At 44.9% G+C, this 23,490-nt stretch overlaps 2 protein-coding genes across 7 annotated transcripts in view; one reads left to right on the top strand and one right to left on the bottom strand.

The window, feature by feature from the left end:
- The window catches only part of TSC22D1 (TSC22 domain family member 1), a 95,838-nt gene extending 90,688 nt beyond the window's left edge, over nucleotides 1–5,150 (bottom strand). For 5 of the 6 annotated variants that reach the window (XR_008730819.1, XR_008730820.1, XR_008730818.1 and 2 more), the window contains exons 1-2: nucleotides 4,682–5,134; nucleotides 1,183–4,037 (exon numbers count right to left, since the gene is read on the bottom strand). Coding sequence is in view for 2 of the 6 variants with exons in the window: in XM_055701511.1 (XP_055557486.1) it covers nucleotides 1,183–4,004 (2,822 nt within the window). In the remaining 4 variants the exon portion in view is untranslated. Of the gene's footprint in view, nucleotides 1–1,182; nucleotides 4,038–4,681 lie in introns of all 6 variants that reach the window. The other variant, XM_005433234.4, reaches the window with a different exon arrangement.
- Nucleotides 5,151–5,205: 55 nt separating this feature from the next.
- LOC129735325 (basic proline-rich protein-like) lies at nucleotides 5,206–6,682 on the top strand. The gene is made up of 2 exons (XM_055701514.1): nucleotides 5,206–6,366; nucleotides 6,536–6,682. The coding sequence occupies exon 1, from the start codon at nucleotides 5,206–5,208 to the stop codon at nucleotides 6,127–6,129; it is 924 nt and encodes a 307-aa protein (XP_055557489.1). The 3' UTR covers nucleotides 6,130–6,366; nucleotides 6,536–6,682.
- Nucleotides 6,683–23,490: the final 16,808 nt, after the last annotated feature.

Genomic DNA, 23,490 nt, shown 5'->3' with positions numbered 1-23,490 from the left:
TATTTAAGAAGGACTTCACCTCCCATTGCTATGGCATTTTCCTCCACCTTGTAAGTGTTCAGTGCTTTATTCTGTCTCCTCACTTGAGTCTGTTTTTCTTTTCTAGTGTTCTTTTCTGTCCTCTCCCACATTCTCAAGGCAGGTTATTTAAAGGTACTTCTCCCATTAATGTCAGCTTCTTATTAGACAAGAAGTTTTTTGGGAGAACCACCACAGTCTTCCTGTCCATTTGTAAACATGTATCACAAGAGGTACTCAATACAGTGAGGAATTTCCTCACAGAATTAGTATCAAACAACTGCACTTTGAAACTGCTGTTCGGATTGCTTCAGCCTGCACATGCAAGGGCCCTTCACAACTGACACAGCTTTTCTGCACTCACCGTCAAAGAAATGAGAATATTCACATGCTCTTACTATTAAGACCAGCCAGTGGTCATTTATATGAAAAGGTGAAGGTGGAAGAACATGTGCGGTTTCTTATTCTGACTGCATAGAATCAGTGCACCAGATTCAAAGGCTCACCACCCCTCCACAGGCCTGCACGGCTCTCACAATGGATTAATGCTTTGAAGTAAAACCACCAAGACCAAAAGTGCCCCAAGTTCAATTTAAAGAGCCACAACAGTGTTGCTGAACCTCCCTTTTCCCACCATACTCATTTGCCTAAAGCGCCTCTTGGCTATCAAAGAGAAGGCTTCTACATACACCACAGACTTGCAACCAGTCCAAAGTGAGTAAAGTCAATCCTCAAAAAAGAGAAGCTGAGGCAGGATGAAGTCTAGGCTCGTGGGAAAAAAATAATCTACCTAGGAATAAATATTCATTATTTCAATATAATAAATAAGCTAAACTACAATCACCACTAGCATACCCACATTCCACAGTATCCTTTTGTCTTCCTCTATACAATGGGAATATACACACTGTCACAGATTGTTAAACGCAATTTACCCATGCAGCAGTTTCAGAGCATAATCAATACAACCCACCCACCCTCCCAAGAGAAAAATAAGTATTTTCATGTAATACCTACATGTGCCGGGACCTGAGAAACAATGTTTCTGATTAGACAAAAACATCACACCACTTCTATTCACAGAATGGCTGTAACAAGACCTGCAAGTTAGTGTAAATCACACTGTATCAGTCTACCCCTTAATAAGGTTACAGGCAGTCTTACCTCTCATCCTCACCATCTACAAGAGGTGTTGTCAACGGCAGCACCTTCAGCGGAAAGAGGGAAGCAGAGGATGGCATATTGCTGCTACCGCCATCTGAAACAGCTGATGCTCCAACACCACTCTCGCCACTGGCAGCTTGAGGTAAACCCACCAGGGAAGGTTCCGTAGGGCGTCTGCCATCTTCAACTTGGCTTACAATTGACTGAGCTAGTGATTGTGTGGGGAACTGGGTAGAGCTTAGCGGTATCTGCTGTGGCACACTCTGTGCCACTGGCATACCTATACTTGTTGATATCAAGGGAGGCTGACTAACACTTTGAGCCAAATTCCCATTCTGCACAGCCGAAGCTTGTGCTATATTCTGTGGCTGTCCCAAACCTATAGAAGCAGAAGGTATGCCAGGGGGCACAGCTGAACCAGCTTGACTTGGTGCAGGAACAGAAGGTATAGGGCTAACCGCAGGCAGCTGCTGGCCAGTCATCCCTTGGACTACAGATTCCACTCCTTGTGCCTGTGGCTGTACAGGTAACAAGGTGTTTTGCTGAGCAATGACCATTTGCTGAGCAAGGCCTGAAGCACCAGCCTGTACTCCCTGCTGCATTATTCCTGTCTGCACAGGCTGCACTACTTGTGAAGATGGAGGAGCAGCCGTTGACGGCATAACTGGAGGTGGAATTTGGTTTGCAGCAGACGGTGGCTGCACCACAGCAGCTACGCTTCCTTGCTGCCCAACATTCAGCATTTGACCACTGGTACCTACACCTGGTATTGCTGCCGGAGCATGTGCAACAGGCTGGGCTGGGGCAGTGGCTGGATGTGCTTGTACTGAAGGCTGCATGCCCTGTGCCTGGGCAACGGGAACCGGCTGCCCTGCTCCTACTCCAGTAGAACCAGGCTGCATGGCAGGGGCTGGAGGCTGAAGGATCTGCTGATGTTGAATGTAGTCTGGCATAGCCCCCGCAACAGAGTTTTGGTTCACCGGCTTAACATGACCTGCAGCCATCTGCGTAGGAACTGTCTGTTGCTGCTGCTGTTGCTGTTGTCCATACTGCAACTGCTGTTGCTGCACAACTGGCAAAGTCTGCACAGGCTGCGCCGGCTGAGAATATGGTAGCGGCTGTTGAGCCATACTTTGAATGGCAGGTTGCTGGTGGCCCAGAGATGGGGATACACCTAGTATATTAACTGGGGCTGGCTGAACCCCAGTAACAGTGGTTAGACTGGCCTGTGCAGAAGGTTGGACCCCTGGCTTCTGCTGTGGATAGTTTACTTCTTGAGAATGCAGCTGGACTTGTGCAAGCTGTGATTGAGAAACACTCTGTGGTATACTAGATGCTGGAATTGCTGGAGGAGCAGCGCTGCTAAAATCCATCTGCTGCGGACCCACACCTTGAAACGCTTGCTGCTGTACCACAGTAGGTGCTCCCATTTCTCCACTTCCCACACTTTCTGTATAGTGACTCAGTGTGCTTACATTGCTGCTAACAGAACTCCCACTGGTGCTCTCCCTTTCAGAAGTCACTTCAAGCGGGTTTTGTTTTATCGTCTCTACTGCTTTGTTTACTGCTACTCCTTCTGAAACTGCAACAGTGTTTTCTTTATCATAGAATTCAGTGCATGTCCATCTACCTTTTTTGAAAGGTTCAGAACTAGAATCTAATTTTACAACCCTAAACCTTGATGTGCCAGATGCAGGCGGCTGCTGGCTTGATCCCACTGCCATTCCTGCAGTTGGATTAGTAACATTGTTAATGACACTAGAGGAAGCACTCGTACCATTGCCAACACCACTCAAGATATTCACATTAACACTGCTGCTAGTTCCAGACAAAGCATTTACATTACCAGTACTTGTGATGTTGCTTAAATTTATAGTACCAAGCACACTGCTTGCCACACTAGAACTACCACCACCCATATTATTTAAGGTACTAGTTCCAGTAGCAGGACTTACACCTAAATTGCCAGGAGTACTTGTAGTGCGGATATTAGAGACGACAGATGCCGGGGAACCAGTGGATGATGCAGCAGAAACTGGTGCAGTTGATATAACATTGTCAGAGCTTCCAGTTGTTGACAGTTTTCTAAATGATGGACTGGGTGGTGGTCCTCCAGAAACTGGGGCACTGCCCACCCCAGGATGTGATGGATGATGGTGTCCATGGTGGTGGTGGTGAAGATGGTGGTGGTGGTGAACATGATGGGGGTGAACACTTCCATTGATCACAACACTCTGCTGTGGGTGATGAGGCAGAGGAGCATGCTGCTGAGGAAGATGAGGCTGGTTTGGAGAAACAGCCCCAGGAGTCTCTGCCTCTTGGAAGTTATTTAAAGTCTCTTCAGAGGAGCTCCTCTCGGGTTCTCCCAAGTCAGTGGCCCTAGATAAAGAAACATCCAAGATTTCTGAAGACGACAGGTCTTCAGTGTGGGACTCGTCCAGGTCATCGTAGCTTTCTGTATCCTCAGCTATGCTGTTATTAGAGCTCATACTCGCTGATATTTGAGCAGGGGTCACACTGGTAATTTGGAAGCCACTTTTCTTTTTCATTTGAGCTCCACTCTGTGCAAGAGGCTGCGGCTGGAGCTGAGACTGTGAGAGGAGGTTCAGGCTTTGTGGAGGAGGGGGTGTCGGCTGTGGACCCACTGATGAAGATGCTGCAGGAGATGGAGGCGGCGGCTGGACCAGCAAAGGCGGCTGATAATCCTCGGCAGAGAGGGCAGCGCTCCCAACGCCGGTACCTGGTGCAGTGGGAGCAGTAACGCAGCTGCTGCCGCTGCTACTGCTGCTGCCCCTTCTAGGAAACATTGCCGGGTGCGCCATCTTCCTAGCACTAATGTCTGCGGCTGAGTCAGGCTGGTGCATTGTATCGGGTGTATTTTAAGAGTGCAATCCCCCGGTATGGAGAGAGACAGACAGACACACATACACACAGTTAGCTTTGCGCTCACGGCAGGGCAGAGGCACCAGGCACAGCCACCCACCCCACCCCCCGGCTCCCGCAGAGCACGGGCTGAGGCGCCTCAGCACCGCCGCTAACCACCCCCCTCCCCTCCTCCTCCCCTCCGAGACAGGGAGGGGGCGAGGACCGGTCCTCCGCCGCCTCGAGATTAGCGCCTCTGAATGTGACACTTTCAACCCTCCGCCATTCACTTTCTTCCTCCCTCTCCCCCCCCCCCCTTTTGCTTTCCACGACCACCCCCCTCCCCGGCCGCCCCCCCGCCTGCGCCTCTCCCGGGGGGCGAGCAGCGGGCGGAGGAAATGCCCGCAGGAGCCGGCCGGCCCCGGGGGCGAGCCCCTTCCTCCCCGCGGCTCGCCCGGCCGCCGCGGCTCGCCGGCAGCCGGCACAGCCCGCCCTCCCCACGGCGGCCGCCGCCGGGCCGCCGCCTCCCCGGCGGGGCGAGAGCAGCCGGCGGGCCCTCGGGGCAGCCCGGCGAGGCAGACGGCGCCCCTCGCCATCACCGCTGTAGTAGTAATAGTAGGAGAACGCAGATACGTACAGGACTGGCGCACGGGAGGGCGGCAGCGGCAGGCTGAGCCGGGCAGGGACATCCCCTTCAGTGGCAGCCATGGAGCTGAATCATTTTGGGTATTAGAGAGACGGAATAAGGAGGGAAGAAAAGCAGCAGCCCGACAAGAGAGTCCATGAAAAGGAGGGAGGGAGGAAGGGGGAGCCAGCCAGGCAGCCTCTCTCTCCTCCCTCTGTGTCTGGCTGTCTCTGGAGGAGGCTGCGCTCCGCACGCTCTTCCTTCCCCCTCCGCCTCCTCCCCCTTTATAACAGGCGGCACCCGCTCTTCCTCCGCAGAACCGCGCCTGGGACCGGTCCTCCTCCCGCGTGCGTCTGCCCCGTCCTTTCTTCCCTCCGGCTCTCTCCCGCCTGCCCCGCCGCTGCGGGTCTCTCCCCCTCCCGGCCCCGTCTCCTCACGGAGCGCTGGAGGAGGGCGCTGCGCGGAGCTGCAGGGGGGAGGGGAAAGCTCGCCAAAGGGGAGGGCAGGCGAGAGACAACGTAAGATGGCCGCCGCGCATGCGCGCCCCGCTGGCAGACATAAAGCCCGTCTGGCCGAGGCCGACGGAAATAGGCTCGGTTCGCGTGGCGGAAATTGCCGAGCGGCGCCGAGCCCGGGGAGGGGGAAGGGCGGGGTGTCCCCGCGTGGCGGCGCTCCTAGCTGGGGAGGGGGCGCCGGGCGGGGGCAAGGCTGCGGCTATGGCGGGCGGCCCCCCCCCACGTGCCCCACTCTCTTCTTCGGGCCCGCAGCATGACTGTGCCTCACATGACCCGCCGCCGCCTCCCTCCCCCTCTCCTCAGCTCCGCTGCAGATTTATTCAAGTTATTCATCACCTTCTCCTTCCTCCCCTCCCTCGGTCCAGAATATTCCTGCCCATTCCTTCCTTCCCTCCGCCCGGGGAAAGCGGAGCCGCCTCACCCGGGGGCCGCCTTCCCCTTTGTATGTACCTCCGGCGGCTTGCCCCCGACCCCTCCCCGCGGCGGGGGTCGCCGCGGGTGGCTCCCCTCACGCCCCGAAATGGCCGCCGCCCAGCACCCCCCAGGCGCTCTTCCCCGCTCAGCCGGCCGGGCGGGAAGGCCCCCGGGGCGGTGTCACCGGGCGGTGACGGGAGGCCGCGGGTGCTGCCACCGCGGCGCGGGCCGCCGGCAGGGCGGGAGGTGCGAGCCCGCTGCGGGCGCGCACTGAGGCGGCGAGACGGTGCCGGGGAGGCGGGGCTGTGGCGGGGCTGTGGCGGGCGGGGGACGCCGCCGGCGCCCGAGGGGAGCGACGCCCGCAGGCGGCCGGGTCAGGTGAAATCGTTCATCTGCATCCACAGGCGGCGTGTGCGTGTGTGTGGATGCGCGTTGTGTGGATGCGCGTGTGAAGGAGTTTCTGATGAGAGGTCGAGAGGAAACGCGCTGCTCCAAAACCGGTGCCGTTCACAAGCATTTCGAAGTGACTGAAGGGAGCTGCGGTGAAACCCACCACCCTGCCCTCGCTGCTGGCGGCAGGCCGCCCGGGCCTCCTCAGCGCCAGGCAGCAGCGCCTGTCGCGGCAGGGCTGCTCCGGCTCTCCCCAGTCCCACAGTTGGCTTCTCATCGTGGAGCAACGACCGTCTGACCCCTGAAGACGCTAGATGCGTGCGTGTCTGCCAGGAGATGCCCCGTCCCTGTGGCTGTTAGACTGCAGGTACACAGCAGGTAGGCAGGCATCTCATGGCCGCACAAGCCCGACAGATTGGCACTGCCGGTATTGCTCCCCCTTTCCCATCAGCAGGATCCTTTCCAGGAGTGCTTTCAGAGCGCCGTAAGTTGGGCCTCCCGCTTTCCTACAGAGAGTGGGACAGGTTCGCACCCTCTCCTCCCGCAGCCTGGCATGCACCGGCGCCTGGAGAGCTGCTCGCACTCCCACCTCCTGGCAGCACGCCTGTGACTCCGAACCCAGGTGTCCCTGAGCTTCTGGAGTTGTCCGAAATCACTGCTTTGAAGTTGGTCCAGTTTGCATGGAATAATATAATGTTCGCAGGACTTGACTGGCATGGGCTAATTCTGTAATCTGACTGTGAAGCCCGCTGGACAAGACAGTCAACAGGGCATGGGGGGAAAAACAGGGCTTGGTGTTTGCTGCAGTGAATATTTAAACATACCACAAAGAGTAGTAGAGCTTTAACGAGAGGAGAGTTGTGAGAGTCCAAGGTAGTATATCATATAGCTGAGTCATTAGAGAGTTCTTGTGGGAGATGTAAATGTTAGCTCCTTCAGGCAGAGAGGAGATTTGAGTCTCCCATGTTCACTGTGTGGCGTTTAATCACTAAGGTACTAGAAAAGCTTGGGTTTCTGGCTCCATTTTGTGAAAAGAGTGAGGATTTAAGGTCACACAGAAGGAGGAGCTTTTGCTGCCTGTTCCTGAATTTCAGCCTTCCATCTTGCCTGTCCCTGTTGACCTAGCTTACCTAATTCTCACTCAATGTGGGGACCAGTGTGGCTTTGAGAAAACCCTGCCTTTTGTAGCCTAATTCCTTTTATGCCTGGAATGCAGACATTCAGCTCGTCTCTCCAGGTACCTGAAAGGTAGACTTGCAACCCTTGCTCCTTCCATGGCTCTCGGACACTATATACAGACGCTATAAAACTATTGTCATGTAATTAAATAGGATTCTGCCTTTTCTAAGAGCAAGACAGTATTATTTTTTAAAACTGATAATCAGCTAGAACACCTTGAAGACCACAATACTACCTGAACACGTGTTCCCTGTGGGAAGGAGCCTTTCTGCAACCCTCACAGATTTCAGGAAAGCATCACAAAGGTGCCCACAATCTGTCTACATCTTGGTGCAGCACTGAGACCTTGTATGTCTTCAATGAGATACTCACATGTGTAAACATTTTAGAGATGAGAGCCCGAGGTTGCAATCCAACTTCCATTATAAATTCCTGTTCTGTCTGCTTATAACTTTCCCAGACAATTTCCTTGAGGAATTAAGTCTTCTATGATTAGTTGCAGCTCGAAGATGATTTTTTGAATGTTTGAACAAAGTCCAACTACTTTTAAACCACATAGGCTATGAATACAGATGACTCTGTTTCTAACCTTAACAATTTGTGCAAAAGTAATTCAAAAAGGACTGGGCTCTGAAGTTTGTATGCAGCTAATAGACATCAACAAGCCTGAAAAAGATTTAGAACAATAGTTTTGTCACTGGTTAAATGCTTGCTTTTACCCACACTAACTTATATTAATTTTGAATAGTTGGTAGTCTTTTGGACTATAAACTTCTGAGTACAGCATGTGAAATGGTTCTTTAAGTTGGGTCTGTATAGTTCTCTTCTTATACAAGAGAAACTGAAGAAAAAATGAAATTTAGATAAGTGTTAACTTATCCGCATAACATGGTCACTGGTCAGTTAACAATCCAAATGATTGTCTAGGCTAGACAAAGCACATCTGAAATGGCATGTTTGAAATTATTTTTTTAATGCTCTTTGTAAATACGAACATTTTTGTGTTACACATTTTTTCTTTGCTTATCTGTTTTCATCAAGTATATGCTTACACTTCTCTTTCATTTTTTGCAAGCCTTAGTCTAAGCACAAAAATAAGATTCTCAAATTCAAGATTTTAATTCATTTTCATATCCATTAAAGTTTTTTAAATTAAAATAAAACCACTGAAGTTGATAATTTAATTGTTATGAATTGTCTTATTTAATTGTTCAAAGTGGGAAAAGAAATTTCATCATATACCTCATCTACAAAACACCACATATTTAAAATTCAATCACAACACAACTGACCACCTTCACATATGGACAATAAGTGAAATTACCCTGTAGTTACTCCAAACAAGTCCACCTGCTGTTTTCTAATGAACTGTATCAATCAACTAGCTGGAACCAGAGGTGCTTGTGTCATCACTGGATGAATCCAGCACCTTGTTGACCATGGTCACTGCTTATGACTACAGGGCAGATAGTCCTGCAATCCCGTCACTACCTCAGCCGGAGACTGAAGACTGCTGGAGGCTTGCCAGTATAGAGGAACCCCCTTGGATTGCATCTCCTACATACATGCTTCCCAAATGGGCCAGCACAGATGGGTTTGATACAGCCCTTGCTGCCGGGTAGAGAGAGTGAGTGTCTGAAAGAACTCCTATTTCAACCTTAAAATCTTATCATTCACGTTAGGGCAAGAGAACAAGATCTTCACAGTGTAAATATGTCTCACGTATATATAATATTTCTTCAGAGAGGAAACAACAGGCTGTGTTGCCACCACAGATTCTCCAAGGATACAAGAAGCAGCAGTATTTTAATATTTTCTTTCTTTGGCTCCTTTGCTATTTGACACAGTTGTATGTGTTCATCCTAGCATATGCAGTAGTTCATGTCTTTGTGCAGAGTAATTATAAAACCAATGAACAGGAACACTATGGGTTTTTTACTCAAGAGAGTCAGAATCGTGGCAAATCAGTCTGATGTGTGTTTTAAATCCCATGTGACGGCTTCATAAATAATTTTTTAAAAACTTCAATGAAATGAATTTTTTTATACTACAAAGCTGCCATTGTTAGTTTAGACAGAAGGCTTTTCTATGTTCATTAGTATTGCTGACTGTAGTCTCAAAGTTGGTTTGCAAAGGTGTATGCAATTTTTTTTCTTACTCAGAAAGTACAAGAAAATTCTCACCTTTCAGCTCTGAAAAAGTTGCAATTCTGCTTCTCCATTTCTTAGAAAGTTCAAGTCAAGTCTTGATCTTCCTGTCTTGTTTTGTTTTTAGTTGGCTTGTTAGTTGGCTGATTGGGTTTACTGACTGATTCCAAAACGCCTACTGAGACATTTTTCAGTCCTTATTTTAATTCTTATGAAATAATGTTGAACTTTTTGGAAAGGGAAGTTTTCCCTCAAGTTTTTATTAAATAAATGCTTGCAGAAATTGACAATTGTAGCAATGCTTAAAAATACTAGTCAGATCTACTCCAATGCCAATATACTTGAAATGATAGATCATCTGGAAAAGTTGTTTTAAAATATTCATCATACCTGCACTTGGGGACTGTGGCCAAGTAAGTAGTCTTTTTTTTTTTTTTGTCTTTTTTTTTTTTTAATGGAGATTGCATTCAAAGTCAGATTTTATGGAAGACTTCTAGAAGCTTTATCATCACTTTAAATTGTGTAGACTATGGGTTTATGGACTATGTTCACTGTACTGCAGGAATGAAGGTTAAATTAAATCCCCCACCAGCTTGTGACTGATGCATTACCAGCCATAAGACCACCATGATTTTATCACTGTTATCATCTTGTTTTCCTTTACTTTCCAGTTTCACTTGCATTTGTAGTCACCTGATGAAATTGCATCTTAAAGAAGCGACAAGTTCTGGAAAGTATTTCTCGAATACCTCAACCTACAACCTTAATGGATACCATTGTAATCTGAGATCATTTATTTAATTAAATGTTTGTAGAGTACAGGTCTTAGATTGTTAACTGTTTGATCTTTGATTAGTCAGCCAAACAGTATATATAATTAAGCTGAAGATCAAATAACGTAGATGATCAAGTCATTGAAAAATGGTCCAGTTGTTAAATAGACCCTCCCTTTTTCACCTCTGGAAAATCTATGAGCAAAGTAGCAAGTTAACTAGTTTTTTAGATTAGTTTTAGTTTTTATTAATTGATTACAAACATTTGTACATGACTAACAGTGTGGAAATGTGAGCTCTTAGCTTGCAATTCTCAGTCTCAAAGATTGTGTGGAATTGTTTTCTTTTGACTGATAGAGGGAAGCACTTAGGAAAATGCTTTGTTTAAGAGCGCACTTTGTGTCCCCTGACTACGCTGGCAATTCTGTGACGTCTAAAAGTTCTGCAATTTATGTGATTTTCTTGAATGATCAGGGGTGAATGTGTCTGTTGTGATGAGGCACAAATCTTTAACATCTCAGGCTAGGAATAAATATTTCCCACCCCCCCACACACATCCAGCCCCAGCCCCCGAAGCACCAGCCTTGTTCCATGCAGAGTTATTTGGAAAAACAGAATGTTTAGATAGTTAGTATTTAGCACAGCCACACAGTTTTTGTCATTATATTATCACATAGTAACTGGAGGCAGATAGGCTGTCCTAGTTGTGAAGGGTACAGAGAAATCCTTCTTGAGCTCAATTAATTGTCTGAATCTTGTGTATCTAATTTTCATCTTCCTTTTGGCTGTGTCAACAGTATTTCTTCCCATCTAAAACATATTCTGTGGAAGCAAATATTTGTTTGCACAAATCCTGAATTTTCTATTGGACGGTACTTGAGCAAACCTAAACTTTGGTTTTTATATGCATTGGTTGTAGTGTAGCTGAACCGCTTCGTGAAAGCAAGCACAGGCTGGTCATGAGCACAGCAGAAGTAAACACAATTTTTATGAGTAGTCACTTGGTATGTTTTTCCATAACTCAAGTAATAAAAATCACCTGTACTATATTATTTCTCTGCTAAAGAACATACAATCTTATTCACAGTAATAGTAAATTTAATTCCCCCACTTCGGTGAGGTTTGTTTCCCTACTTTATAATTTTTCAGGCATTTTCTCTTTGATTATCTCTGCATTTTAGATTACTGTATGTGACACTTTTGCTTCTGCACACATACTCTGACAAGCCCTGAAAAGTCAAATTAAATGTCCTCGTGACAAAATTCGGTGGGAAACAAGTTTAGGATTTCCAACTGAAGCACCAGAAAAAAATTGCCTTAATCAATTTAAGTAGAACAAAAGATGTGCAAAGTCCTGACAGTTCAAATACATAGTCAGAGGCTTAACTTCAGTCATGTGAATGGTCCCTTTGACTATTAACTTTTAGTCACTAAACCCCTAAAATCTTAACATTAAATGTGTAAATATTTGTAGGCTCAGAAGACAAGAGGTATGTGCTAAGGTGTGGTCTTACGGAGCCTTAGGATTATGTTGACCTTTAGATGGTAACAGTGTTGAGTCCTTATCACGAAAAAGTTACTCCATATGCTGTCAAACCAGGCATTCTCCAATATTTTTTGAAAAATGCTAACTTTCTGTGTCTGATAGGAGCTTTGTGTCTGATTGGAGCTTTGTGTCTTAGATTAAAAGCCAGCCCTGCAATATTTCACTGCTTCGGGATCAAGCTACATTACCTCATTCCCAGTTTTACCACTCATTAAGGCATTTTACCTGTTGTTAGTAAGAGATTAGAAAATTGCCTATTTTAAGTAGAGCATTGAACAAAAAAACATGTTCCTGTTGATTAGAAAGTGCTTAATTTCTGCTCAGTCTTAATACCTTTATTAGTAGTTCGGCATGGAAGCACTGATGAGAGTTGAAAACCCATCGGGGTTACTCACCACATCTCACTGCTGAGTGAATTCTCAGACAATAAATGAGGAAAGGCAGAAACAGTGTCAAAACATGCCTCAGACTGTGCTGATCAAGTAGCCTGTCCTACTTGAATATGGGGCAGTATGTCAATGTGCCTGTCCCGTGAGACAAAATACAGTGACACTGTAAGAGAGGGAATTGCTTCCCACAGCTAACACCCCCTGCCCCGTGACTCCCCAATGACTCGGTTGTCTCTTGTAAACCATCTGTAGGAAGCAAAAGAGAAATCACAGTCAACACACATGCTAAACCTAGCTCAGAAACATCCAGGGCACTTGCTCTAGAATTGACAGAGGTCTTCTCAGCAGCTAGTGAAGATGAATGGAGGGGAATCCTTGGTGAGAGGACTTCTAATAACTCCCTGTTGAGATGGGCTGTCAGACAGTAGTTTTTTACTTCATGCATAGAGGAAGACCTTAATAGGATACAAGTGAAATTTAGAGACACGAAGGTGCAAGGTGGTGCGGAAACCAGACAGGCCCAGGAAATAACATGTGGACTTCATATCTCCAGGAGGACGTTTGCTTAGTTTACACATTTAGTAAACATGAAATTAGATATGATTTTGCAATATACGATGAATGCAAAGTAACATTTTTAATGTTTGATGACATTTGCAAAGATGCTGTTGCTGGTATACCCTAGGAACTGTAATAATTTAAGGACACTGTGGTGCTCAAAGTATTTTGAAGAACTGGAAATAGTCCAGAGAAATGCAACAAAAGTGATGTTGGAAAAAGCTGGAGTTTCAGTCATAACGCATGTTTGGTTTGCGAGTATCTGCAGGTCAAGCATTAAATCACAAGATAATAATCTCTTGACTATTTAAAGGAGGGGGCGTGATATTTCAGACCCAGATTCAGCTCACCCCCAGTGAGGTATCTAAATTAGAAGTGTTGCTGTAAAATTTCTCATAGAGAATAGGGACCTTCCCCTACAACCTCTGAATCCCTCCGAGCTGCTTATTTCTCTCAATTGACTGCTAGGAGAGCCCAGGGTAATTAGACGTCTAGCGTGTGTCTCTCAGTAGGGGCCTAGAGTAAGGTGGGAGGTATGTGAGCCAATGGCATAAGAAAAAGAATATTTAGTCTGAACATCGGAACAAACAGTTCTAAAGATACATTGGACACTTAACAGTGAAATACAGCCTATGGGAAAGTGATAGAAAAACAATTACAGGGACACTCCCATTTAGCCAGGATAAAATACTAAAGAATTGCCTGTAGAGAGTAATCCTTTGCTGATCAAGAGAGGTCTTGTATAATCTGTAAGATTATTCCTACCATTAATATATACAATACTCTTATCTGGCAAAGGACAATAATCAATAATTTAAGGCTCTTACCTGATACCAGGATTAAAGTGACAGGTGATTATCCAGTGCAGGAAAGAATGTGATTTTATTCCTCAACATTATGCTGGGGAATAAAATCACATTCTTCATGTAGGTAAATGTATGTATATAAACATATACATATATATGTCAGTATTTACATATGTGGCTTTATATGCGAATATGTATATTGTGTTACTTTTATATTTATTTATTTATTTATTTATTTATTTTTCCCCTAGCTGAAGCTTGCTGGTGCTTTCAGTGCTGCTAATTGACACTTCTGCATCCCCCTGCTGTCAGATATCATTAGCTGAGGGTGCTCTGAGCTGGTTTTGGCCTGTCCTGGGCAGCTGAGAGCTCCTTCCTGTATTTCTTGTCTTCATTCTCACAAAACTGGACAGCTCGCTACAGTCCACATAAACATGACCTCCCAAACCAAATGCTGGTAGGTGGATGAAAACAGATTTGTGGGTTCAGCCCTGGCTTCATGCTGCAGACATTGCCTGTTCTTTGCTCTGGCATCCACTGCATTTGAAGGCAGTGATGCGTCATGTTGATTTAAAAAGCGTTTAAGATGACCAAATCTGTGTTCTACAAATCTTTTCATTGTTCAGCTTCTATCAGCTGTCCTAACATACACTTAACTTGTCATTTAAACTATATACCATGCTCCTTAGCACACTGAAATACATTAGTTCCTGTGCTGATGCTGGGTTTTTTCCTTCATTTGTCTTCTATCCTACTTTTCACTTCTCCTTTTCTTTAAGCCTTTCTCCTTTCTGATGCTTAGATTATTTTCTTTTTCTGCAAAACTTCCCCTTAGCTTAGATCAGCTCTAGCACATCTATGCATAGCTGCCACCACTTTCAAAATACTGCTTTCAGACTTCCAGTTAGACCAGCTTCTTCTCGGGTAGGGTCACAGAGAGGTTATACTGCTTCTCGCTAATCCTCTGAGGCCTAGAAACAGGTTTTTCAAGCAGAATAAATAACTCTGCTGAGCCATTACGCTTGTTACAAAGTGTTAAATAGCTGATTTCAGTGTTTTTGTAGACAATGATGAGTGAATACTGCATTTTGTTTCTTTTTTTAGCCTGCTTTCCTAAGGAAACAAAGCTTACACAACTGTTCTGCCTGGCTGGCTGGCTGCTTGTCTGTCAGCTTCTCTTTAATAACTTTGAACCTGTTGGTTGATTTCAGGCTGCGATGGAGATGGCGAAGGTATGCTGGCCCTAAAGTTCATGCATTTCTACAGCTTGGGAGAGGACAGATTCCTAACGCACTGCTCTTATGGGACAGGCATCCCTGTGGACGTTTGGGGTGGCAGTGGCCACAGCATCACAGTCCAGCCCGTGGGCTATGGCCAGCCACCACGTGTCCCTCCCCAGGGGCCAAGAACTTGAAGAGAGGGGGATGTTCTGGTGAGCAGAAAAGCATTGACGAAGTGGGAAGGAAGGAGGCCTGCTCTGTATGAGGGACAAAACTCCGTAGGCAACCGAGTTTTGTTACTGCTCTTGTTCATGGAACAAGTGTATTTATGACAAAGAAGAAAGCATGAAAAAGAGAGTTTCCTTCACAGGAGTCTTTCTCTTCTTGGCATGAACATATGCATGTCATAGACCCACAGTGCACGTGTATTCATTTTTCAGTTGGGTGGCTCAGTCTTGGATTTGAGTCACTAGGTGCCACTGAAATATGAACAAGAGATGTTAATGATATTGTAGCAGGAAAGTTAGGCTTCGTTCCTTGGTACCCAAGAGACGGAGCCTACACCTTGCAATTTTCAGAGTCCTCCTGGGCATTCAAGTTTCCAGCTCTGCAAAGTCTTAATCATCTTCTCAGCATTGCTATAATTTTCAGCTGTTTATTCTTGCAGGAGGCTGTTCCCCAGATATCCAGTATCCAGATACTCAGTATTTGTCCTCTGTCCCTCTTTGTGCTGTGGAAGATGAGACTTTGCAGCTGCTAGTTATCAGACTTCATACACTTAAGATTTTAATGTCTTCATGCTTTAGCTCTGGAGGTCATGGTCTGAATTCTCAGTCATGACCACTAACAGCAAATAAGGTAAATCATCTGATTCACATGTTAAGCGGTAAAGGTGCACATAATTAAAGTGTCTCAAAAAAAAAATCACAGTGGCAGCTAATACAAACAAACTAGAGAACAAAATATGAACAGCTAAATGAATGCTAAAAAAACCCCTCATGCATCTGGCATCCAGGGCTGAGAGTTGCTGTATCCTATCTGAAATGGGTTGCTGGTGGGAGTGAATTCTAAATAAGGTGCCATCAGCTAAACAAGTCGTTCTGTCAGCAACAGATTTAATGAGGCCTATTTCCTGGGCACTTGCACTTCATACTTGGATTCTCCATTGTCTAATATGGTAGCGACCTTGATCCAAGCTTTTCTTGTGAATGGGGCACTCCTCTAACACTTTTCCTGGGGAGTTTCTCTGCCAGTGGCTGTACTAAATCAAACAGTCTCAGGGAACATTTCTGGCCACTTTAATTCGATCCTTTGTACTTTCAGATTGTCTGGTGGTTGGCACAGTGCTGTCCTGTGCCCGTAGCAGTCTCCGAAATGGCTCCTGAACACAGTTTGGAGTGAACTTTGGCCAAGGCCATTTCCAGCAGGTAATTTGCATTTGGTCTTACCCTGTTTTGGAGGACAAGAGCATTTAGCAGTACATGGCATAAGGTGTTCACTGCCTGCTGCCCTTAATGGCAGAAAATGGTCCTGGAAAATTTAATGTAGGAGTGTAGACATAGTCTCTGGTATCTACTAGGAGTTACACCTTTTCCTTAAGACTGCTGATACTCTAGTAGAGCTTTTATCCATTGACTAACTAGCTATTTACACAGACCTATAGGAAATAAGCGTGTTAGAAATCTCTGCTGTGCTGTCAGCTTTGGCTGGAAGTGGCTGACAGCTTCAAAGGTATTAGTAGGTGAGGCACAATGATGGGAATGGCAATTCATAGACATGTAAATGTACACACACATTTATGCATGTACACGTGCTTGCATAAAAACTGCAATCACAAACCTTTCCTAAGGAAATCAGGCTAGAAATGTGGTGGACAAACACAAACTGGTCAAATCTGGCAGAGCGTGCTGTGTAACCAATCTCAGCGGTTTTGGTGGGGTTTAAGTAGGGTGAGCTGTAGTTTCTCAGGGAACCTGGCCCTTCGAGCTCTACATTTGCTCAGGCCCCTTGAATTACTCCAATTGAACTGAATTTTAAGCAGGAAAAAGGCCACCATGAACTGACACATGCTTCTTGAATGCATTTGACTACACTGTGTAGCAAGCAATCTACAACTGTGGGTGTGCACAGATGTACACAAGCTACCATTAAACCAGCTTGGGGACTTTTCTGCAGTGTAGCAATCTGAAGCTCAACACAGATAGTAGAAGCCACTTGAGCGATGGGGTAAATTCTTGGTTGGTGATCTTGTCCTGAGCTAATGCATATGTTAGCATATGCAGGGTGGCTCATACAAGGTTAGGTCATGGGTATTGCAATATATCAGAATGGCCTGCACTCAAACAGTGCCAGCACATTGCACAGTTTAAAGCTTGTGCTGTTGTTGCTGTCCATTTCCAGCCTGAAGTACCCTCCTGCCCTTTGAAGTTGCAAAGAGACCCTTGAAAATATGATCCGCTGTAAACTTGAGCAGCAAATCTTCCTGAGTCTGCAGGCAACTGAACCAAAGGTTGTAGGCGGCAAGAAAAGAGATTGTACTTTCTGTAGCATGAAATCTTCAAGAGGAGGTTTAAGAGGTTGACAACATTAGCAGGTTCACATCTGGTCTCTTCAGTAGATATAGTTTATGTTCACAGCCTGAACCTGCTTCTCACGCTTCCCTTGATATACTATCCCTCCCTTCATCCTGCTCCACCGGTGCCTGAATGTGGGATTGTTGATACGCTACCAGCTGGGAGTAGTTTATTTATCCTGCACAAGGGGAAGAAAGAACATGTGAACGTTGGTTTTTCACCCACATTCTGAGCAACTTCCAAACAATCTGTGCTGAAAAGGAAAAGATTCTTCATTAATTTCCACAAGGACTCATGAAAATCCAGGCTGTTCATGATTTGGATGGCGATTATAATTTTTTTCTCTCTGTCAGGAAACTACAGAAGATCAAAGTCACAGGCTTAAAGATAGGATAATGCAGCTAACAAGGGTACAAGACGTTACAGGCTGTCAAGATGGTATTGTTCAGGGCTGTCAAAATTAAAGACAATTTATGCATTGTAAGGACAGGTTAAAATCAAGGCCTTGCAACTACAGAAGAACCTAAACATTATAGTAGTCTAGCTGCTAGAAATATCTCATTGACTGAATGTTAATGCATCTGTGGGATTTTCTGGAGTGCGCATTGAGGGCAGCAGAAAATGGAATGGAGTTTAATCTGGAAGGAGACAAGAAAATTATGTCTTTCTCTGTTAGAATCAAAGCCAAGGAGAATTTGGACGCTTTCCATTACTTTGGACTGACTCAGCCTCTTTTTTGAATTTAGTGTAGTGTCTATTGCAGAGATGCCAACAAAGCTATCCATCAAAATGCTGGGAGGAAAAAGCACAGGTGCTCTCCTGCCCCAGCTATTTATAAGAAAGGCTTGCAATCACATGTGATACAAATGCCCTGGTTGAGTTTCTACATTCCAGAGCCCTAAATCCAGCTTTTTGGCTGAAAAAACAGCTCAAAAATTATAATTGACTATCAGTTGTAGCTGTTTAGCAAAGCTGAAAAACTAAGAATTAAATTTAGCTACAGGAGACTGGGAAAGGAGAAGTAAATTTGGGAATCTTTGTTGAAAATTTACTGTTTTGAGAGAAGATATTAAGGCACCAAAGAATTTGCACAGTATGTTAGTGTAATAATATTTTATCAAAACCTGTACATCCAGTCTTATGCATATTTAGGATGCAGAAAATGCTATGGCTCCTAGATACAGGCCAGGATTTGTACTGGCAAATCTTTCACTGAACTTCCCAGAAATTTTCTATTCGTTCTCTTGCTGTTTGAGGAAATCCAAGGTAAACTAATTTTTTCAAAGATGATGAATATTGCTGTGGGCTTCTGAAAGTTCTCATAATTTGTGAATTCTTAAGGTTAAATATTGTAAGTATGAGAAACATCTGGGATTAAATAAGAAACATTTGCAGCCTACTAAAGGAACCATTTAGAGCTTTGCATAATGATATGAACATGTTGCTTCTCTTCTCAACATGACTGCTATTGTCTCAGTTGCCATAATAATTGTTTCGGTGTATTTTTAACCACTTCTTTAAATAAGTCCAAGCAGATTGCAAAGCCAGCAACAAATAAGGCAATTTCAGACTTTTACCTCTCTCAGGAATCTTCCAGCAGTCCTGCTAAAACTGATGTGCAAATGCATTGACCTACTTTGGCAGAGATCTCCACAAGAGTCTTACAGTCTCTCTGCTGTGTTGTTATTTCTTTCTGTATTTTTTAAGGCAGTGATTTGTTAGAAAGCCACATAATCAGTTGTTAAATTGCTGGTGGACAAAAAAATGCGTATTTAGAAAAAAAACCAAACCAACAAAACCGTTCCTAGTCTGTGCTGTGAGAGGAATTCTGCTTGTTCAAAGGCAGCAGGCTCTATACAGACTACCTGGTCACCTGAGAGGTTAGTAGAAAAGGCAGTGTAAACAAAGGATGTGGGCAACAAATCCCAGGATACTCAGTTTTGCAGGAATGCCAGACATCTTAGAGCCTCTGCTTCAGTTGATCTAAAGAAAACACGTCCCAGCAGTACTCCGTTCTATCTTGTGCAAAACCCCATCTTTCAGGAAGGCACTTGAATACCTTCAGGGACTTAAGGTGGCTATAACTATAGCCAAATTTTGGTGGCAATGTACCACAGACAGCATTTAATCCAGTGCCTCTTGTTTCCAGTGTGCCCAGTAGCTAGGAAAGTTACTGTAGGGAAGCAATGAAGATCGGCTTCCTACTGATGAAAGGCTTTTACTATAGAGCAGAAGTGCCCCTGCCAGCGAGGTGCCCAGCAGCACTGTCCTAGCACTGTGTCTATAAATAAAGAGCTGTGACTGTTTTACTCTTTTTGTTCAGTAGCATGGTAGAAAATGAAAAGCCCTCCATGTAATATATTACTTTTTAAACTAGTTTCCAAAAGATTTGAAACTTCTGTGAGAGCATATTTCTTCCTTTTTTTTCCCTCCAAACCCCAGAAATTATATATATTTCTGAACAATATATGATTTTTAGTATATTTGACAAGAAGATAGAGATCCCAGACACCTTTAGTTAGTACAAGCTTAGCGCAAGTAGAGGAGAAAGGTTATAGTGCAGCTTTCATTCCTGGTACAACAGGAGGATGGAGAGAAAAGCATAAGAGAAAGAAAAAGAAGCTAAAGATGTTGCATAAAAAAACCTATAGCCATGGGTCTCCCAAATTTCGCAGACACAGCCTCAGGGAGCCAAGCTTTCCTACTCCTGCTGCAGACCAGCTTGCAACCCCATGCTGCAGCAGCTGTGAAGGGTGATTGTATAGCCATTACTAATACAATAGCATGTGTAATGATGACTTTATAATGCTGACCTAAAGTAGGTGGGGAGGTGACACACCAAGCCCCACACCTACCATAACATCATAACGTCTCTATGCAAAGACGGCGCTAGTCTCCCACAAATCCAGAGGCTGTCAATTCTCTGTGTGACAAGCAATGTATACATTGCTATGATGCTATCAGAAGTTCTCTGTGCAAATCATGCCATCTGGGAAGGGCAGTCTTATTCTGGAGCAGGAAGGTAAGCCTGGCACTGGCTGTACATCCCACATCCAGACCACTTCTAAAGCATACTTAGAGGCTTGCAAAAATAGGGCAGGGTTCCTATAGTAACTTAGTAGAAGAAAGGATCCTGTGAACTCTAAGGTTCATTGGCACACACCTGATACTGTTGGGTGCAATGGCAATCTGGGAAGATTGGGGTACCAAACAGAACAGCACCTCAGAAAACAGCTGCTCACCAGTTCTGGCTTAGACTCTTGTGGTTAATATCACACTTCAAATAAAGTTTAAGTGACAGCTTTGGCATAGGCAGCTATCAAACACAGTTTAAGTTCCTGAGTTTTTTTGTGGTTTTTTTAATGCTTTGCTTCCATAGCAATGTTTCCAGCTCATAATCAAAGGCACAAACCTTTGCTTAGCAATAGCAAAACTAACTGCATTCATTTGGAGAGTGTCCAAAGTGTCCGGAACAGATTTGAGTGAATCTAATGGGGTGTGGCACAATTCTTTTTTTTTTTTTTTCTCTGGTGGAACCAAGCCAAACAAAGAGGCATTTGCAGGCAGAGCCTGGGGGTACCTCAAGCCCTGAGAAGTTCGGCAATCCCAAGGCACATCTGTTAGAAAGGTCACTTTAAGGGCTGGTCTTTCTTTATTCTGGGAGAAGTACACAGAAGTCTTTTGCCTGGTGAGGGACAAGTAGTAAAATGACATTCCTCAACTGTGGAAAATAGATATCATCACATCGTATGTTCACAGTGTTTATGATGAGTTACTTGAAACACACAGACCAAGAAATGTATGATTTGCAAAAAAGAAATACTAATATTAATTTCTTGAAGTGCTGAAATTGCAAGATAAGGTTATTGAATGAAAGCCTGGCTCCACTGAAATCAGTAAGAGTTTTGTTCGGGATTAATAAAAAAAAAAAAAAAAAAAGAAAAGATAATTTCACTGTAAACTAGTTTATAGCTTTCACTAGGTAGGTACAACAAAGTGAAACTAGTGAAACTATATCCCTGTACAGTAGACAGGTATTTGCCAACTGGGTTTGGGTTGGGATTAGAAAGAAATAAAATTTGCTCTGTTCTTTTCTTTCAGTCCTCTAATTAATTTCTGCTTAGTTCCGCACTGCCTTTTGCTGCAAAGAGCAGACATTGAATTGGGATTGTATGTGTTGACAGTCCCGGCTTGAGCCTTCCCACGGGTTGGCTGAGATTTAACAATACATTTTTTCCCATGGTATTTTCTGTCACATATTTTTTTAAACAAACACAATTCTGTCAGCTATAGAGGGCACAAAGAAAAGATGTGCTGTAAAATAGCAAGCAAATGACAATTTCAAGTTTAGGATTTGCAAGATTATATAATTATGTTGGCAACTCTCCTTTTCTATAATCTCTTCATGAAATGTATATTCTATTTACTGTGCTATTCAAAGTAATAAAGGCAATTACGGAACATTTCATTAAAAGGAATGACTCAATTTACCTTTGGCCACAGAAGCACAAGCTCTACCAACATTTTACAGAGTCACTGCCAACAGGTCTGGACTTTGGCTTCAATCTAGAGGAAACAGACACCTGAAAGGGAGCCCAGCTGTGCATCTACACACTGCCACACTAGCTGTGAAAACTGAGGAAATGTGCAGAGCCATATGATGTCACATAGCAAACATTTGGTGCCATCACACATACTGTGGTACTTCATGGTCAGAAATAACCTGATAAGGTAGCTTATTTTTCCAAGAGAATAGCCTTGTAGTGCAATTTGACACGATTGGTCTGAGCTTGTTCGCTTTGAAATCAGTGATAAAATTCCTGTTGTCTTGAACAGGAGTGGTATGGAGCTGGGAAGACATCAAGCTAAACCACCAGGCACTGCTTTGAAAGTTAAGGAAGTGTTAAGGTCAGAATAATAATTTTCATTTTTTCATGCCATCAATGCCATTTGCACTGTCCATCTATTCAGCTTGTTGTACATGCAGATTATCTGCATCTGGTTATCACACTTACTAATCCCAGCCTGGCACTGACTGAAAAAGTGCCTTACAAAACATACAGCCCAGGGCAGGAGACTCCATAAAGTCAATGTTTTTATTGCTTTTCTTATTGATGTAACAACCCCCTTGTCATGTAGATTTTCTTTTCTTTCTTCTTCTTTTTTTGAAGAGAGGGAAAAAAAACAGATCATACAAGATGATAACTTAATGCAGTGATTGCTGGTTGTCCATGGAGAAGCATAAACTTGATCCAGGATTTGGAATACAGTCACAAAAAGTGCTGAAAAGACAGATCCTTGATATCATGTGCTGCAGGTCACGGTGGGACACATTGCAGAGCCTGTCTGTGGGCTCCAGCTCCATCTCTGCAGGCACCAGTGTCTCCCTGTATAGGAACCACCGTGTTAGACACCAGGAATCAGTACCGGCAGTTCTTCAGGTGGGAGAATGGCACTTGCAATTAAAAACTGCATGCATGGTGGGTGTTACAAAAGATAAAAGAGATGGGGCAGAGGATGGAGGAACCATCCTGAAAGAAGCACTTGGATTCCTGCCACCCTAAAGACCTACTTGAAACAAAAAATTTTGGAGAACAGAGAGAGCTGAATCAAGTCCTACTCCGAAAGGTGTCTATGTTGAGGGCACAGAGGTACATCTCTTGCTGCTGGTCCACTAGCTTGCATGCTGCTCTAATCACTGATGGCATCAAGATTTTAGTTCGTGATGGTGTGCATGAGGGGAGGAGGGAGGGGTGATTTTGCTTGCTGCAGCCTGCAGGAACACTTTGAGTCCCTGTGTTGCTGTACTGCAACCCCTTACTTCCAGAAGAAGCATTGGGCTTATTCACAAGCATTTTGCCCATGGGCTTGCAGGCTGAAGGTAGCTTGCAGCTTGAAGAAAGCTTGCAGGTCCCAGAGAGCTTGCAGGTCCCTTCCTCTGGCCTGTTTCTTCAAAGAAAAGTGGCACAGTGCCTGCTGTAGACTAACTGTGTCTGCTGGACTGAGGCAGCTGCCACTGGGTTGCAGAGGACAGATGCTGGGATGGAGCTGGCCTGTTCAGCAGCAGCAGTTGTCCTTGCAGCTCCCATTTCTGCTTGCATGGCAGCAACCACAGTCTCACCTCATCCTTTCTCCTCCTCACCTGCAACATCCTAGACCTGACCTCTAAGGCTGGCAAGGAGGAGGTGAGGGCTTACTAGGGATGAGGTGGGAGAAGACCAAGCAGCTCCAGGTACAGATCAGGGAGGAAGAGGGTGCGCTGCAGAGTGAGGATGAACAACCCCAAATCTCAGGTCCAGCTGTGTTGGCTT

Source organism: Falco cherrug, chromosome 2, assembly GCF_023634085.1.
Source record: "Falco cherrug isolate bFalChe1 chromosome 2, bFalChe1.pri, whole genome shotgun sequence".
In the NCBI taxonomy this organism is placed as follows: domain Eukaryota; kingdom Metazoa; phylum Chordata; class Aves; order Falconiformes; family Falconidae; genus Falco; species Falco cherrug.
The sequence above is the reverse complement of the archived record's forward strand: the minus strand, read 5'-3'. Positions and strand labels throughout refer to the sequence as shown.